At 35.2% G+C, this 18,617-nt stretch overlaps 1 protein-coding gene across 10 annotated transcripts in view; it reads left to right on the top strand.

Moving 5' to 3' along the window:
* Prrg1 (proline rich and Gla domain 1) overlaps window positions 1–16,095 on the top strand; it is a 112,349-nt gene extending 96,254 nt beyond the window's left edge. For 8 of the 10 annotated variants that reach the window (XM_006256965.5, XM_006256963.4, XM_017602107.3 and 5 more), the window contains one exon: window positions 12,522–16,095. In XM_006256965.5, the coding sequence (XP_006257027.1) occupies window positions 12,522–13,007 (486 nt within the window). In that variant the 3' untranslated portion in view covers window positions 13,008–16,095. The remainder of the gene's footprint in view (window positions 1–12,521) is intronic. The other 2 variants (NM_001191888.1, XM_063280142.1) reach the window with 2 other exon arrangements.
* The last annotated feature ends 2,522 nt before the right edge of the window (window positions 16,096–18,617 follow it).

Below are 18,617 nucleotides of genomic sequence, written 5' to 3'. Positions count from 1 at the left end.
CTAGTTATTGTTTCAGAACATTTTTTTCCACAGATAATGTAAGGTTTACTTTTCTTGACTCTAGGATAGTTGAACTCAAATTTAAAGGATCTAGAAATAGTTTATATACTTATCAGATTTGTACAATCCTATCTGATGCTTAGTTCTATATTCTTTTCTTGTCTCTCTGTGGAGCTGAGGATTGAATAAAAGGTAGGCAAGTGTTCTATACTGAGCTACTACACATTCCCAGCCTGGAAAAGAAACCAGCATTCTTTGAAGAAATGGTTGATTATGGACCTGGCACATATTGTAGTATTAGGAAGTAAGGACATGCCAAAGAGAAAGAAATCAAACTAACGCAAAGGATAGAAACATGATAAATGGACTTGACAGTTAGCTTTAAGGAATCCCAGTGGCTGAAGCTGAGTACTTAGAGCAAGATGATAAATAATATAGTATTGGATTATAGCCCAAAGCATAAAATAGACTCTCAAAATCTGTTTCAGTGACATGCCTCCTCCAGCAAGGCTACACCACCCCCCAAAACATGTGCCATAAAATGGGGGAACAAGTGTTCAAATACTTGAGCCTGTGGGAGACATTCCTCATTCAAACCACTACAATGACCAGTAACAACTTATTTTATCATCATCATCATCATCATCATCATCATCATCATCATTATTTTTACTTTTATTTCTTTACAATGCTTTTTTAATACCACGTTGGATAGACAAAGTTAATATTTTCCATCTTTAAACCAGTAGAGTGAATGCCAATAATAACACTTATGGTGGTTTTTGTTTTTTTGTTTGATTGTTTTTTACTGGAATTGAAGAAACTTGTGGCTGTTGATTCCTCCTCAAAAAGTTCACTCCTCAAAAAGCAACATACTATATTAGATGACACACTCAAAACAAGGTAGGAAGTCTGAAAGAAAAAGAAAACTAATAAAGCTAACACAAAAAATAGAGAAGTTGAGATTCCCTGCTATATGAGAAGTGACAACCAGAAGTATACCTTAGACACTTAGACAACTAAGAGATATGATGGTGCAATAGTTTTTGAGACAGTTGTCTTTAAATTATGTAAATTAATGAGGTTTCATTTAAAATCTAGAGTACTGTGTAAAGGAACAGAAAAATGATAAGCACTTTGCTCTACCTAGTGAACTCCCTTAAAGCTACAGAAATTACTGTATTTTACTCTGAAAAATAGATTGTATCATAGAGATCCAAGTTGGACATAGTGGTGCATACCTTTAATCTCAGCATTTGGTGGCAAAGGCAGGCAGATCTCTATGAATTTGAGGCCATACTGGTCTATATCCTGAGTCTGAGAACAGACAGGGCTATACAGTGAGACCCTGTTTCAAAAAAACAACAAGAAAGAATTTGTACTGACAAGTAAAATGAGATTAACAAATAAAAGTTACAGTTTCCCCCCAAAACATAGATTTTTAGTAGTATGTTCCTAGCATGTGACAACAAATTACCAATGTCAGGAATAAGAGAGAAGTCATCACTACAGAGAGAAAATAATATTCTCTAGTCTAGTTATGATCTAGGCTACTAATTAGATATATTTTCATTCATAAATGGGCTCAGTTTTTTCTATTTTTAATATCAAAATCTTGGAGTTTTATTTTGTCTATATTTCATTGAATGCTGCACCTTTAAAAGGCAATCTTCTTGCTTTTGCTTGATTTAGGTGTGCATTGCTTTGCTAAGTTTTGGTACTTAGAGCAGAATTTTTATTTTCTATTTTAACATATCATTTTCCCTTTCTAGTGTTATATAAATTGAATCTTTTTGGGTTTATTCATTCAACCATTTGGAAGCTCAGTTATTACTCAAAAGACGACTTTTGGTAAACATTCCATTTTTACTTGAGAATACGCTTTTATAAAATATAGGCTAAAGTTTTTCCTACTTAAATATTATTACTTTCTTTTCATATTCTATCTCTCTATAATCATACAAGCAATTGACACACACCCCTATGGATTTTATAGCATCTATCATGTATTCAAGAGATTATATGCACTTTCACAAATATTTAAAATTACAATGGAATTGTGACTCAATACATGAAAATATATACACAGAAAATCACACACGTATATGAAAGGATACCATTATCAGATTACAATTTTATATGAAGAAATTGTACTTTTTGTACTGACTAATGATTCTCACTAACCTGAAAATGAAAAGATACCATAATGAACATATAATTAATACTGAAGGAAAAACACCCAAAACACAGAAACAGAAGAGAACTTTCAAAAATATCAATTTCATGTTCTTATAATTGTTAAGAAGACAATAGAGTTAATATGAAAATTGCCCATGATAATTAACAATAAAGGAGAAGAAAGAGTACTTAGATGATACAAATATTGTAAAATTAAAATTAATGATGGCAAAACTGTCAAGTCTCATAGAAAGCTGAGGGAACTCAGGGCTTGCCTGCCTCCACCTGCCCCAGATTCTTGACCTCACTTTTAGAAATGTCACTGGATGTTAAAGTTACAGAGAAAAACAGCCTTTCAAATAAAGCTTTATATTAAGTTAATGGCATTCCATAATGTGCTACATTTAACAAAGATTACAATAGTATTCAATGACTTTTAAAAAAAGAAGAAAAAATCAGGAAAGATTTCTGATATAGCACAGTTAGTAGTGAACTTGTCTAGTATGAAGACAGCCCTAATGTAGTCCCCAGCATCTCATAAACAAGGTACAATGCTATAGGTCTGTAATCCTAGCAGTTATGAAGTAAAGGCAGTAGAATCAGGAGTTCTTTGTGGCTACTTGGCAGTTTTAAGTCTAGCATGGGATATATAATACCTTATCTCAAGAAAGTGGGAGGGACTGGAGAGGTGGCTGAGGGAGATATGTAGATGGATGGGGCCAGTGTACAAGAGCACTTATTAACATTGTGGGGTTGTCTCCCTAGCACTCACATAGTGGTGAACTCCAGTTCCATATCATCTGAAAAACACCCCTTGCACGGGGACCAGACATGTACACAGTACACATTCATACATATTATGTAAATACTCATATACAGTGTATAAATCTAAATTTAAGAAAAGTTTTGAAGTTGGTTTGGGACTAGAGTTATAGATCAGTGGTTAATAGTGCTTGCTGCTTTTGGCAAGTACCTAGATTGATTCCCAGCACTCAAAAGAGTGGCTCACATCCCATCCATTAACTCTTGTTCCAGGAGATTGAATGGCCTCTGTGAGTATTATATGCATGTGATACACAGACATACATATAGGCAAAATATACATATACATGACAATAAATAAAATACAAAGTGGAGAGGTATCCAGATGATTTACTAAAACACCATTTTACTTTATTTATAAATAACTTTTTAAAATTAACACTTTTGTGGCATTGACTCACTTAAGCCAGGGTATGTGTGCTATGGCCTGCTGCTATGGCCTGCTGCTTCCCTGATAGAAGTCAGATAACAGTTTCTTCATGTGTGTCCTGCTGGTTGAACTTGGACTGTCTGTCTGAGTTGATGTCTGTCACCCTCATTGCCTGAATCATCTCTCTAGCTCCAATAACTTTTATAATACTGCACAGAAAGTAGAATTCACACCCTGACCTCTGACCCTTCCCCTCTGACCCTTCTACCTCAACATGGACAGTTGACCCCTTTTGTGGAACCCCACCATCATCATTACTTCCTTCCGGTGTTTCCTCCCCCTCTTGTGCCTCTCCCTCTTGTCTCTTGTCCCGCCATTACTTTTCCCGCGATACCTCAGACTTGTCCCAGATAAACCAGAGCCCTATTCTCAGGTTATCCCAACACCCGAAATGGGATTGCCACACAGGGCACAGCAGCACCAAAGCCGCCGCTGCCCTCTCCGCACTTCCAGTGTGAGCTTCACCTACCCACTCCTGTTCTTGCCAGCCACCCTGACTGTTGCCATATCCTCTCAAGTGCGACAGAACTACCATCCTGACTTCGAGGCCGCTATCAACAACCACATTCAGTTCCAGTTCTATGTCTCCTACCATCTACCTCTCTCCATGGCTGCCTTCTGTAACCTCGGAGGTTTAAACCAAAAGCACTTCACCTGCTTCTTCATGAGTAAGTCTCATGAATGGTCGGCACTTACTGAGATGTTCCTGACCCTTCAGAATGAGCGAGGAGGCCACATCTCCTTCCGTGACATTGAAAAGCCAGACAATGACAAATGGGTGATGGTGTGTCTTCCACCTGGAGATGACTGTCAGTGAAAGCTTCCAGGACTTGTACCTGCTGGCTTTTAGCAAAGGAGATGCTCATCTTTGCAGCTTCCTGAAGGACCAGTGTCTGCAGCCCCATTTGAGGGAAATCGAAGAGATGTTTGTCTTTCTGTCCAACCTGTGCCAGGTAGAGCCTGGGAAAGATGATGTTATTGAGTATCTTTTCAGTAAGTTTCTCCTGGATGACAGCAGCTCAAAGAATTGACTGGTGATTGTTGCTGGGTCACCAGACTGAGATCCCATATTGCCCTTAGAGCAAGTTCAATAGTTTTTTCAGTTTCAGCTGCTTTCTATAAAGTTCTTTTGTTCTCAGCAAAATTAAAAGTGTTCACTCGATTTATTTATGCATAATCCTTACCTTTAATGAAAGAGGTCAGATTCCCTTAGTATCTAAGAGTTTTCAAATTTTCACGGCTTGGATCTTTAAAGGATTGAGAGGGAGGGAGGGAGGCATTCTGTGGCCCCTATGATACCAGGTTAACCTTCTTATAAACCTTGTGAGTATGGGATAGGGTGGGGTAGGATGTGATTGGCTAGTTGACCTGGGGCCTTGTTGTCTGAGCTTAGTACATGTATAACTGAGAGATTGTCTCTGGGCTTAAAATAGAGGAAATGAAATGGAGCAAATATTTTAGGAAAAGAACCTTGGGCTTCAGATATTCACCTATCATGTGAGACCCTTGTTTCCATCTCTGGTACCCTCCAAAACTAAAATAATTTTCAACTTTCCTTAAATACGTTTAGTTTAATAAAATTAATGTTTATCAATTCTAAGTAGCAAGAAAGAATCCATGGAATCATATGTGGCCAAAATACAAATCTGACCAGGTCACACTGAACCATGGTAATACTGGGTTTGAGACTTAGCCTGGCTTCTCCATAAATATAGGATAAATCTATTGTGGTCACTAATAGGGCATCATACATATTGCCGTCAAACTGCTTCTATTGCTGTTTCTTATAAAATATGTTATTTATACCACTAAAATGATTCCACTGACCCCTAACCCCAGACACATAAAAGTCCTCCTCAGAAGGGCTAAAAAATCATGAGGTCAGGAGTAAAGGTCATATTTAAGCCATTAAATATAAAAGCATAAATTCCAAATAAATGTTAAGTCAGTGAAATGACAGCTTTAAATAATGTAGCGGATGGGGAGAATTAAAGTAGAGATCAGTTACAGTTATATAGTTTATAACAGGATTTATTAAAATATGGGAAGAAAGGCTGGATTTTGCTACAGTGACCATGTACAGTCTGATCAGCTTTGGTAAATCAGTCTGAGAAGCCAGAAACCTATAAAGAAGGATCAGTTAAACTTCTATAACTACCCCACACTTATAAGTAGGAAGGAGGCTGGGGTAAAGAATCTGGTGTCTAATGTGCATGCGTATGCCATCATTGCAGTAAGACAGCATTTTAAGAAAGTAAAGTTTGTACAGACATGTTAGCTTCCTCTTTTGTTTTTTTACTTAAAATTATCTTATTCTAGAATTTGCACTGGTATTCATTCTCAGTGTGTCTGCCTGGTTTAGACGTTAGTATAATCTTTGGGTGTGTAGAGAAGAATTGATATTTTATTTGTTTCTATGCTGGAACAGCAGTTATTCTGTATGTCTCCTCTAAATGTGCAGGTACCCTGTCTGTACTTGCCATGTTCTGTTTTCTTTCTGGTGAGTTTATCTAGGTACATGACATAAGTACTATCTATAGTTTCTCTCAAATATCTATTTTAAAGCACTACATTTCATCTCAACTCCTAAAAGGCCAGGAGAATGGCCTCCACGGTCTAAATATATGTGAATGCTTGGTTCCCAGTTAGTAGAACTTTTTGGGAAGAATTAGGAGGTATGGCTTTGTTAGTGGAAGTGTGTCACTGGATGTATGCTTTGAAGTTTCAAGAGCACATACCATTCTCAGCACATACCCCCAACACACACACACACACACACACACACACACACACACACACACACACACACACACCTGCCTCATGCTGTGTATCAGGATATTACCTCTAAACTCCTATACCAGAGCCATGCTTGCTTACCTGCTACCATGTTCTCTACTATTATGGTTATGGACTCACCCTCGGAAACTATAAGCCCCCAATAAACTTTCTTCCATAAGTTGCCTTGGTTATCGTATCTTAGCATAACAATAGAGAAGTGATGAAGACAATAAATGGCGATTCTTTTAAAAGTACTTTATTAAATTTATTCTTTGACAATTTTAGGCACATATAAAGTAACACTCTTATTACCATCACCCTCATTCTCTTATGTCCTTGTCATTGTCACTTTCTTATATCCCTCCCATTCCTTTTACCTCTTCCCTCCCTGCAAGTCCTTTTCTCATATTCTTGGCCATTTTATCACATTAGTATACAAAGTGTTAAATATCATTATGACAGTTTTGAACAAAGTATTTTAATTGATTTGCTTCTCCCCACTTCCTTTGCTACCCCCACCTACTTCCCTTGTAGCCCTCAACTCAGTCTCTTCTTCATGTTCCATGCATCTCTTTCATCATTACTTACTATTTCTCTCTCTCTCTCTCTCTCTCTCTCTCTCTCTCTCTCTCTCTCTCTGTATGTGCGTGTGTGTGTGTGTGTGTGTGTGTGTGTGTGTGTTTGGTTTGTTGCTTTACCCACCCTTAGACTTATTTATATGCATACATGTATACGTTATAAGGTTTCCATCTGCATGTGAGATAAAATGTGTAAGTTTTTTCTGAATATGCCTTATCTTGTTTAATGTTTAATATTGCACTTTCCAAGTCAATCTATTTTCCTATAAATTTCATGATTTCATTTTTCTTTATAACTGAATACTGTTTTTATTATGTACCACATTTTCACTACCCATTCACCTGTTAATAATTTGGCTGGCTCAAAAAATCTTGTTATCAGTTTTTACTTTATGTGTATGGGTATTTTGGTTGCATATATCTTTGCACCATGTACAGGTACCACAGGTACCAAAGAAAGCAAGAAGGAAGTGTGGGATAGTCTGAAATTGTAATTATGGGTGTTTGTAAGCTGCTGTAATGTTGGGTACAGGTGATTAAACTTGAGCCCATTAAAAGAGCAGTTAGGGCTCTTAACCATTGAGTCATCCCTCCAGTCGTATTAATCAAGTTTCCATAAAGTATTCTTTCTCCTTTGCCACTCCCAGTCTAACTTGTTTCCCTTACAATCTTTAGCTGATTGAGAACCTCTGTCTAGACTTTTCAATTCTGTGACCAAATACTGAACAAAACAATTTCAAGGAAAAAGAATTTGGTTTTGCTTTCATTTCTAGCAGGCTTCACAACTCTGAGCCTGGGGTGAGGCAGAATGTCACAGTGGAAGGGCATAGTAGCTATCTGCTTACATTATGGCTGTATAGAGAGCAGAAAGAAAGGAACCCAAGAACAAGCTAAATCTTTCCAGGACGTACCACTAGTACCATATTTTCCACAACTGGGCTTGACCATCTAACTTTTATCAATTCCCAATAATATCGTGAATCAGTCACAAAGGATTAGGACAGAACCCTAAGGATCCGAATACTTCCTAGAAGCTATCAACCAGGTCTCTACTATATGAACCAGAACATAATATTTCACATTCCTATTTATGTTCTGTCTCCCCATATGCAAATGTCAATACACTACTCTCTCCTACACATGAGGAGAAACAATCATTTTTGCCTATTGTAAAACTCAGTTGGATGTGGATGCTTCTTGTTTCTGTGTTTTAGAGGAACATTTTGCTATTGTGGTCTTTTATCCATAGATTGCTGAGTGAAAGTCTCACTTTAACTACTTGTCTTCAATAATCTTACATAATTTCTTTAAGTTTCTGCCTCTGTTTTCCTCTTATGTAAGATAACAAAAGAATTAATCATGTTTCATTATGAAGATTATATATGTAAGTCATTTAGTACATAACATTATACATCAATCACTATAACAGCCAGTGTTATTTTACATCTAATTCTAGATTTCTTTCTGGTATTTAGGCTTTGGGGAACGGAGTATACATTGCATGTTTTGCCACTGGAGGTCTCCCTTTTATTACAGCTAATAAGATTACTGTACATTTAAAAGGAAAAATTCTTAGCTGTTGCTTTGTTAAGAATGTAGATGGCATCCTTGTGCTTCTTAAGTAGAAGAGCAAAAAGTTATAGTGTTAATCTTGGTCTCCTGGGTATTTGGACTTAAAACCGACAAGAATAGATGGTCAAGGTTGGGAAGTAAATGAGCAAAGGGGACCACATTAAAGCTACTAATATCAGCCAGGCAGTGTTACCCCACACCTTTATTCCCAGAGCACAGGAGGCAGAGGCAGGGCAATGTCTGAGTTCTAGGACAGCCTAGTCTACAGAGTGAGTTCCAGGATAGCCAGAGCTATACAGAGAAACCCTGTCTCAAAAGACAAGAGGAAAAAAGTTTACTAACATCATCATAAGTAAAGTGGATAGTTTGCTATGAGCTTTGGCATAGAAGTTTTCAAGCTATTCCGTAGAATGAGTAACCAACGAGCTTTGGAAATATCACCTAGGTCTCTATCAGACTAAATGTCTTAGCCTCTGGGCTAAGGCATTGGTTGGCAGGCATTGAAAACTGGTGCATCATATAATTCAGAGAGTGCTCTGTGGCCTAGTATTAGGCATCTGGCCTCACAGCTTGTTTGTAATGCAAATTCTAAAGCCCCATCTTCCTGAATTAGAATTTACATCCTAAATTACTTTGTAATAAGTATGTACCTTGTGTTTTTGAGGTATTCTTTATCATTCTGAATGTCACCATAGATACAACTTAAGATAGCTTAGGATGCTGAAAAATAACAGTGTTCAAATGATTTATGCACTCATGGCCTCATGCACACACTGGACCAATCACTGAAAATATGCTATAATTCAATAACAACTGAAGTAGCAAATGTCCTAGAAAACTAGAAAAAAATGTGCTTTACAAAAAAAATCAATGGATTTTTATACATACATATATAAACACCAAATATGCACATTTTTTAATCATTCTGTTTTATACACATTTTGGCAACTTGTTTGTTTTATCATGAGCATGAGCTGGAAAAATATATATAGCCTAGAAGCCAGATCCACCCAATCTGTTCTTGTAGATAAATTTCAAATCCAGCCAATCTGTTCTTGTAAATAAATTTCAAAAGAACAGATGTATAGATATTTGTTAACATACCACTGTGTTTCTATAGCAAAGGTAAAGTCAATAGGTAAAACAGAGGCATTATATCCTACAAAGTCTAAAGCATTAACTAAATTAATAGGAAATGTTTGCTGATTTATTTTTTATATATAGTAAATGAGTATTGGTCTATGTGTATATCTGTTCACTTCATGCATGCCAATGTTCTCAAAGGCCGGAAGAGGGTGCCAGGTGCTCTGGAATTACAATTACAAACAGTCATTAACTACCATGAGGGTGCTGGGAACCTAACCCTCTATACTTTATGATACCATTTTATAGTAACATGTAATAGCATATAAATTTATCTGATACTCCTAATAATTAGGTGCTTCACAGCCATTCGATATTCCTCAGTTGAGAATTCCTTGTTTAGCTCTGTACCCCATTTTTAATAGTGTTATTCTCCAGAGTATAACTTCCTGAGTTATTTGTATATTTTGGATATTAACCCTCTATAGGATAGAGGATTGGTAAAGATCCTTTCCCAATCTGTTGGTTGCCATTCTGCCCTATTGCCAGTATCCTTTGCCTTACAGAAGCTTTGACGTTCTTATCATACAGATCTTTCACTTGCTTGGTTAAAGTCACAGCGAGGTATTTTATATTATTTGGACTATTATGAAGGGTGTCGTTTCCCTAATTTCTTTCTCAGCTTGTTTCTCTTTTGTGTAGAGGGAGGCTACTGATTTATTTGAGTTAATTTTATATCCAGCCACTTTGTTGAAGGTGTGTATCTAGTTTAGTAGTTCTCCAGTGCCCATGTGTTCGAGATTCTTCCCTACTTTTTCTTCTATTAGTTTGAGTGTATCTGGTTTGATGTGGAGGTCCTTGATCCACTTGGACTTAAGCTTTGTACAGGGTGATAAGCATGGATCGATCTGCATTCTTCTACATGCTGACCTCCAGTTGAACCAGCACCATTTGCTGAAAATGCTATCTTTTTTCCATTGGATGGTTTTGGCTCCTTTGTCAAAAATCAAGTGACCATAGGTGTGTGGGTTCATTTCTGGGTCTTCAATTCTATTCCATTGGTCTATCTGTCTGTCTCTGTACCAATACCATGCAGTTTTTATCACTATTGCTCTGTAATACTGCTTGAGTTCAGGGATAGTGATTCCCCCTGAAGTCCTTTTATTGTTGAGGATAGTTTTAGCTATCCTGGGTTTTTTGTTATTCCAGATGAATTTGCAAATTGTTCTGTCTAACTCTATGAAGAATTGGATTGGAATTTTGATGAGGTTTGCATTGAATCTGTAGGTCACTTTTGGTAAAAATGGCTCTTGTTTTGTACTAGGTACATTCCTCAATCCTATTTGCTTCTTGGTAACATAAAGTCAGAAACTCTGTATACCATACCGTAAGTCATTATGTATTGTCTCAGTGCAGATCCAGACACAACAGAGGCAGGGACAATGGACTGAAGGCTGTGAAACCAAAAGCCAATAAAACAAAACAAAACAACAACAAAAACACCAAAACTTTTCCTTCTTTTAAATTCATTTTCTTCGAACTTCTCAATGATAACACAAAAGTGACTAACACTAAAAAGGAAGAAATTAAGGACATGGGAGGGAGTGAATGACACTGAAGGTGCCCTGAATTAAAATATAGAATAATTTAGTCATTTGAAAGCAAAGACTTAAAATTCATTATAATCATTACAATTGAGAGTTCATACACAAGAAACTTAACTAGATGTGCTGTATTGCTATCTGATTTACTGTTTAAACAATTTCTCTTGTCCCACTTTAAAGGTAAAGAAATTAAGGCTCAAGAAGAAATGTGATACCTTATAATTACATGAAGTTTCCTTTGCATCTTATACTTCCCAACAAACATTAAAAAGTTTTAAATTCCTGATATTTTTTTCTTTTGGAACATGCAAGTCTATGTTCCAGAGTACAGTGACAGAATTTCTACACCACCCTAATGTTTCTTGTGGGAATACTGTCTTTTATTCATAGGTAACATGTATGTTGCGTCCCCCAAACAGAACTATTAGGAATCAAAGTGTATATCTGCTGAATGTTTGGTACTAAAAATATTTAATAGCCTTAACCAGCAGATGGTATTAATTATGATGCAGTCTACATATTTAGAGTGCCAGATTTGGATATGAAGAGTGACAGTTCATGACCACATATCTATATGTGTTTACATTTATGTGCATATCCATATTGCAAGTACTCTAAACCATTCCCAGCACTTTGACTTATATTTGAAAAGGTAAATGATATTATCTTTAAAAGAGGAAAACTCAGTTCTTAATTTTTATTTTGTATATGCATATGTGTGTACATGTTTCTTAGTGTACACATAAGATAGTTATTCAACTCAGGTTCTCATGTTTGCATAGCAAGCACTTTATGTACTGTAACATCCCATACTCCTTTAATTTTCACTCTCTTCCTGAGTGTAAAACTCTTTCGTACTCTTAAAAAGTCACAGCTAAAAGTGTAAATAGCTCTAAATCTTAAAGAGCTTTGAGTTATGACTGTTTTAGGCAGCATCCAGAATGAACATGATGATCTATATAGGTAATCCCTGACTAATAACGGTTTCACTTACTTTTTTTCAACTTTACAGGGGTATAGAAATGATATACATTTAGTAGATACTGTATTATAGCTTTTGGATTTTGAGCTTTTCCTTATCTCTAGCACTGTTCAATAAATCACTCTTTGTGGATACTCGTAAGCACCAACAAATGAACTGCAGCCCTTTGCTATCTCTCAGTCAGCCATGGAACCACAAGATACTTAAAACTTCAGTGTACTGAGCCATAAACTAGGATAGTTGATAGTTAGGTTCATGAAATATAGTAAATTAATGATGTTTTAACTGATAACCATTTTCTCTGTGAATAACCCCATTCTAATGATGAGCTTCTCTATTTGTTATTTACTGGTATGGAAAATGGTGCTCTGTCAATTGACCTAATACATCAGATTCTGTTTTTTTTCAATATCTAAACATAATTATTTGTTCATACTTGACCATGATTTAACCATATTGAATTTTTACCTATTTATTTTGTTTTGTTTTTATAGAAGGAGTTTTGGAGCACCTACACAAAAGCACAACAAGGAGAAACCAACAGAGGAAGTGACTGGTTTCAATTTTATCTTACTTTTCCACTAATCTTTGGCCTCTTCATTATTCTCCTTGTCATTTTCTTAATCTGGAGATGCTTTCTAAGAAACAAAACTCGGAGACAGACAGTGACTGAAAGCCACATTCCTTTCCCTCAACATCTTAACATCATTACTCCACCTCCTCCACCAGATGAAGTCTTTGATAGCAGTGGATTGTCTCCAGGGTTTTTGGAATATGTTGTTGGGCGCTCAGATTCAGTTTCCACTCGCCTTTCCAACTGTGATCCCCCACCGACATACGAGGAAGCCACTGGCCAGGTGAATCTGAGAAGGAGTGAAACAGAACCTCATTTAGACCCACCACCAGAATATGAGGATATAGTCAACTCCAGTTCAGCCAGTGCCATCGCTATGGTGCCTGTGGTCACCACCATCAAATGAAGCTGTAAATCTTTTTTTTTTACTTTAATCATTTCTAAAATACTAATGGAAAAACTTTCTAGCACTTTAATACTACAGAAATGTGCATTGACTTATTTTATTAGACTCTTAGAGCATACCACTTCACATTTACTGGTTTGATTTATCTTTGGTTTTGTTTGTTATTATAAAATTATTAACTGTGTTTGTTTTTTTACAAGAGGAAACATGAATGAAAGACATATCAGTGGCAGTCTTTATGTGCCGTAAGGAATACACATGTATGCATATAGCCACATATATACCATCTAATTTATGTACAACTAACTTCTACTACACCACCAATAAAAACAGCATTACTCACAAAAATTAAAAAGTCAGGGGGCACAAACAGTGTATGTGATAGACAGCAACATGCATGTTTTCTAATTAAAGACATTGGTTAACCTCCTATTTCTCTTTCATGAAAGGAAAAATATGCATGGATTCATCCTCAATTTTAGAAACATCTCACAGAGAAAGACAGAGACAGAGCATGTAGCATTTACTATATGTACTTGATTGTAATATATAACAAGGAAATCATTGATCATTAGTGGCATTTAGCTCATTTTGTACTAGGGTTTTTCTTCTTGGCTGATAACCTAACATTGTCCCATTAAAATTTTCTTAACATCTTTGGATGTTTTATGCCACTCATATTAATATTTTGCTTGCAAGTATTTCTAGGTAATTAAATAATATTTATGTTAATGACAAGGAGTAGGTATTGACTACTCCATTGCTCATTGTGTGGTTAGCAATAATGTTCTTATACTAATTTTTATTCTCATTGCTACTACAGACTCTCCATTTAGACTCAAGAATTTAGCCAAAATCAATTTTGAATCATTTTCTTAATGTTTTGCACAGGTTAAAAATCTTATTCTCAAAATTGTTAGTACAGAATTTTTCACTTATTTATAAGCTGTGACTTTTGTGTTAAAGTTCTGTTGATAGGTTACACAGTACCTGCCATAGTAGATGCACATTAAATCTAGTTTAGTTCCACATATATCTCATTATGTTGCTGTTTTATATTCTATCCTTTTAGCTGCAGTCGTTTTTGCTTCTTTTCCTTAGAGGAGAGAGGGAGTAGGTTATGAATGAATTGCCAAAATAAACTATTTCAGAAAGAATAGAAAAAAGATCAAATGAGATGGCATGTATACAAGTAATTTTTCAGTATGAAGAACTATTTAATTCTAAGATCCTGATATTATTATTGTGCTTCAGGGTGACATTTCTCCTTGTTTCGCTATAATTGCATCAGAGCTTTACATAATGAGAAATAGAACAGGCTGCTCCATGAATAGTTAATATTCTGCTAAGCTGAATGTATGGGCTATTACTTGTCTTTACACATAATCTGGACTATACAAAAGCTGTGCCTATTTAAGTATACTTCCCAGTGCTGTATTGGATGAAGTAATGCTGGAATTTACACTAAAGTACATGAATTAATAGGTCTGCTAGGTGAAAAGGGTATTTGTATCTTGATAATGGTCTCAGCATGACAATATTGCTTTAAATATTTTCCCTACTATATAATAATTGTTTCTAATTAAATTTGAGGTTGGAGACATTTGATCCAGTGTACAAGACTAGTTATGGATTGATTATCACTGAAAATTAAGGCTGTGTGTGTGTGTGTGTGTGTGTGTGTGTGTGTGTGTGTGTGTGTGTTACGAATATTAGGCTTTAGATGAGACCAGCAATTTTCAAATTGTAGCCCATAAACCCTAGGAGTTTTCTGACATTCTTCCATGGAATCTGTGAAATCAAAATATTTTCATCCTATTTGTTTCTTTATTCAAGTTCTCTCAAAACAGAGTTAAAAAATGGAAAACAATAGTATTCACACACATCTTTTTACAAAGACAATTTAGCTATTTTTCATAAAAATGTAATTTGTATTAGCATATTTTTTTAATTTTTGGCTGAATGACTGCTTTAACTTTTTTCAGTTCATTTCTAACATGTTAAATATCGATAGACATAATCTCAAAAACAAAAGTTCTTTGGAGTCTAGATTCCCCCAAGAATTTAAGGAGGGATCTAGAATCCAAAATTTTAAGAACTGTAGGATTGGACAAAATAACAAGACATCCTCTCACTACGTTAGGCTTTTGTTCTTATAAAATTGCTTTATATTTTGTAGTCTCAGTATTGGATTGACCACTTTCTGAAATAGAATAATGAATGATGGTTCTTGAAACAAAAGCTAAATAAATTGATCTGTAATGATAGCTGTTTAGATTGTTGGTCAGTAAAAACACTATTTCATAGTAATTAATAGCTGCACTAACCATAAATTTCATGGCAGCTTGCTATGATAAGAGTATAATCAAAATATTACTTCATGAAATCTTATTTTACACTTTTTGTTGCGTTTGAGTACAGTTTATGTTTCATACTTTTAAAATCCCCTTTGCTACCCCTTCTGGTTTTATAAACTGAGATTCTCAACATTTATGATATAATTAAGGGGCTTATCTGGAATAATGTATATTTTTATGCTTTGCCTTTCCTACCTGGTTGATACTGCATTTGCCTTTCATCATTTTTAATGAAGATTTATTTTTGCAGAGTATACTTAGTACCTTTCTAAGCAGTAAGTAAATGGAATTAAACAATTTATATTTCAATAAAATGATCTGCTCAAGGTTCCTGCAGTATATTGATTTTCAAACCTCCACCTACATTGTTTCTGTCTGGAATCCTTAAATGGGTACTTTTTGCTTTCCTGCTCTAAATGTCACAATGAATTATATATGTTTTAAATAAATAAGATAACTGCTTCTTTTCCTGTTGACTAATAAAAAAGGGAGATGTTATGTTTGTTGATTGCTAATGATAACTTCAAGATTGATGATCTGACCCAGTAACTACAGAGGTAGCTTTAACTTCGTTCTGTATTAATAGCGTGTATTTTATTACAGTACTTCACATTTTCAAATGCTTGATTTACATTAAATTATCATATTTAACTTTTTATGTTTATACTAGATACAATTTTCTTATGTTTCTGTGTTTTTGGTATGCTAAATAAAGCTATTTTTAAACCCAACAGTTTATTTTTTCTTATATGATTAGATAGAAAAATACTGCATAAGTTCTTAGTAATTACATTTTAATTAGGTAAAATTATTGTATTTTTATTATGAATTTTTAGGCTATCACTGTACAGAAATCAGAAATAATCTAGTGCAAACATCAGTTTTCTCAGAATTAAAAACTTTCTATACTATTTTTTAATTACCTAAAGAAATGGAAACATCTGTTTCATGTGAGACACCCACTATTGTGTATTTTGTTAACTCATGGTAATAGTGAGTGATTTCTACAGATATTTTTTTAAAGCTGGCTTTTTCTTGCTTAAGATAACTTATTTTTGGCATTTGGCATAAAGGTAACAAGTGATTAAAATGTTGTGACCACATGACATTCCCCCAAATGTAGCTACCTTAAAATACCAAAGGCTGATTTCAATAACGTTAAGGTAGCATTGTAAAAATGATTTGATCTTTCTGCTATAAAATTTTAAGTTATTTATATATGGAGAAATTGTAAATATAAATTTTAAGTATATGTATTTAGTTTGGGGCAAAATATTTTTGCTTAATTATGGCAACTATGAACCTCATGGCATCAAAACATGCACAACAACCCAGACGACTGGGATCACACACTTACTCACTTACTAGTCACTTGAGCACATCTAAGATTCCCTCTTAAACTTTTATCAGACCTGTGTTTTGGCTTTTGGATTGATATCTTGTGGATTTGGTCTCTGACAATCCTTGTTAGTCCTCATCCCTCCTACTTTTGCTTTTCAGGTTCAATAATTTCAAAGTAGGATTTTGTTTTTTGAGAGTTTTTGGTGTTTTTTGGTTGTTTTTTGTTTTGTTTTGTTTTGTTTTGTTTTGGGTTTTTTTTTTACCCACATAGGATTGATTTTTGAATGTTTCTTTACTACTCGATTCTGATACAATCTACGAACTATATATATTTTGGCACTCACACATATATACAGACAATTTTAACTTGGTATTTTTGCTCTGTACATAATATAATATTGTCAGTTTTTATTTAAAAATATGCTTTGATATGGCAGCATAACTGCTTTAGCTTTTTGTGTACCAGAGTACTACATAGCTTCATATAGTACCTGTGAACAGATACAAAGGATAGTCATTATACATTTTATGAAAGTACTTTTGTACTATTTTTGTGTACCCCATCATTTTTGTAAGTGGTTCTCCCCACAGCCCCAGAGTTGAGGACCAAATCCAGTACTTTGTGCTTGCTAGATAAGCTCTTTACCACTGAGCTCAATTTCCAATCACTTTTACTTACTTGATTTTTACTGCACACCTAGGCACACGCGCTCGCACGCACACGCGCGCGCGCGCGCGCGCACACACACACACACACACACACACACACACAGAGAACAATTCTCACCACAGAAATGCTTTTCATCTAGGGATCTCAGTAACTCCCTTTTCATGCATAAGGATTATTATTGGTGATGCTTCCATAAAATGTAAATTGTTAGAAAATGCTAGTATTGTCTCTTTAGAGCTCTGATTTATCAGAGGTTGTTTGTATTTTTTTTTTGTGAAAGCTTGCAAAATAATCCTATGTTACAGGTGCTTTGTAACTTACAGATTTATTGACTATAAATGTATGGCTTTTTAATTTGAATGAAATATACTTTAGTCTGATTCAGTAAACAAGTGAGAATTTTGTAGTCTGAACATAGTAAATTGATATTTCTAACATCATCTAACAGAAAATACTTGAGTCTAGTTATTTCAAAACTGGCATGTGAAGAAAAAGTTAACCCTGCCAAGGGTTTTAGACAGATCATTACAAAATGGACTGAGTTTCTTTAACTTATGAACCATTTACATAAAATACTTTCTTTTTAAAAAATAAAGAATGCATGTTATGGTGTCCTCATGCATACACACACATGAGGGAGGGAGGGAGGAAGTGAGGGAGGGAAAAAGAAGGGGGGAGAGACAGAGAGACAGAGGGACAGAGAAAGAGAGACAGAGAAAGAGACATAGACAGAGACAGACTAATAAATTACTATGTCAAATCCCTGCCAAGTTTTTAAATGTATTTAAAAATAGAATATATTTTAGATGGTCTTAGAAGAGTTTAATGAAGCTTTAGTAGTTTGCATGATACACAAGCTTCACAAATTTCCCGCTCTACTATAGCCTCACAGGTAATTAACTTAATATCACATGGGATATTCTGTAAGGTTACGTTTACATCCCAGATAAAGCAGGTTCTCAAGACCACTTTAACCAAAATAGAGTATAGATAGTGTTCTTGGGTGCTGTGGCTGCCATGGCTTTTTACTTTACTTGATTGGGCTAATAGGGAATAAAGAAAGGACAGACACACAGACATTCATACAGAAAGTTGGGGATCTGTTCAAAGATACACTGTAACAGAAACGTATGAACACCCCCCCAACTCAGGACATTTATTATATTATAGATGAACTAATCAGGTTAATATATACAGCTGAACTAGGAGGCTGGCTAATTGCTATTCATAGGGGATCTCTGT

The sequence above is a fragment of the Rattus norvegicus genome, chromosome X (genome assembly GCF_036323735.1).
Source record: "Rattus norvegicus strain BN/NHsdMcwi chromosome X, GRCr8, whole genome shotgun sequence".
Taxonomy (NCBI): domain Eukaryota; kingdom Metazoa; phylum Chordata; class Mammalia; order Rodentia; family Muridae; genus Rattus; species Rattus norvegicus.
Note: the sequence above shows the minus strand (reverse complement) of the source record. Positions and strands in the feature narration are given on the sequence as shown.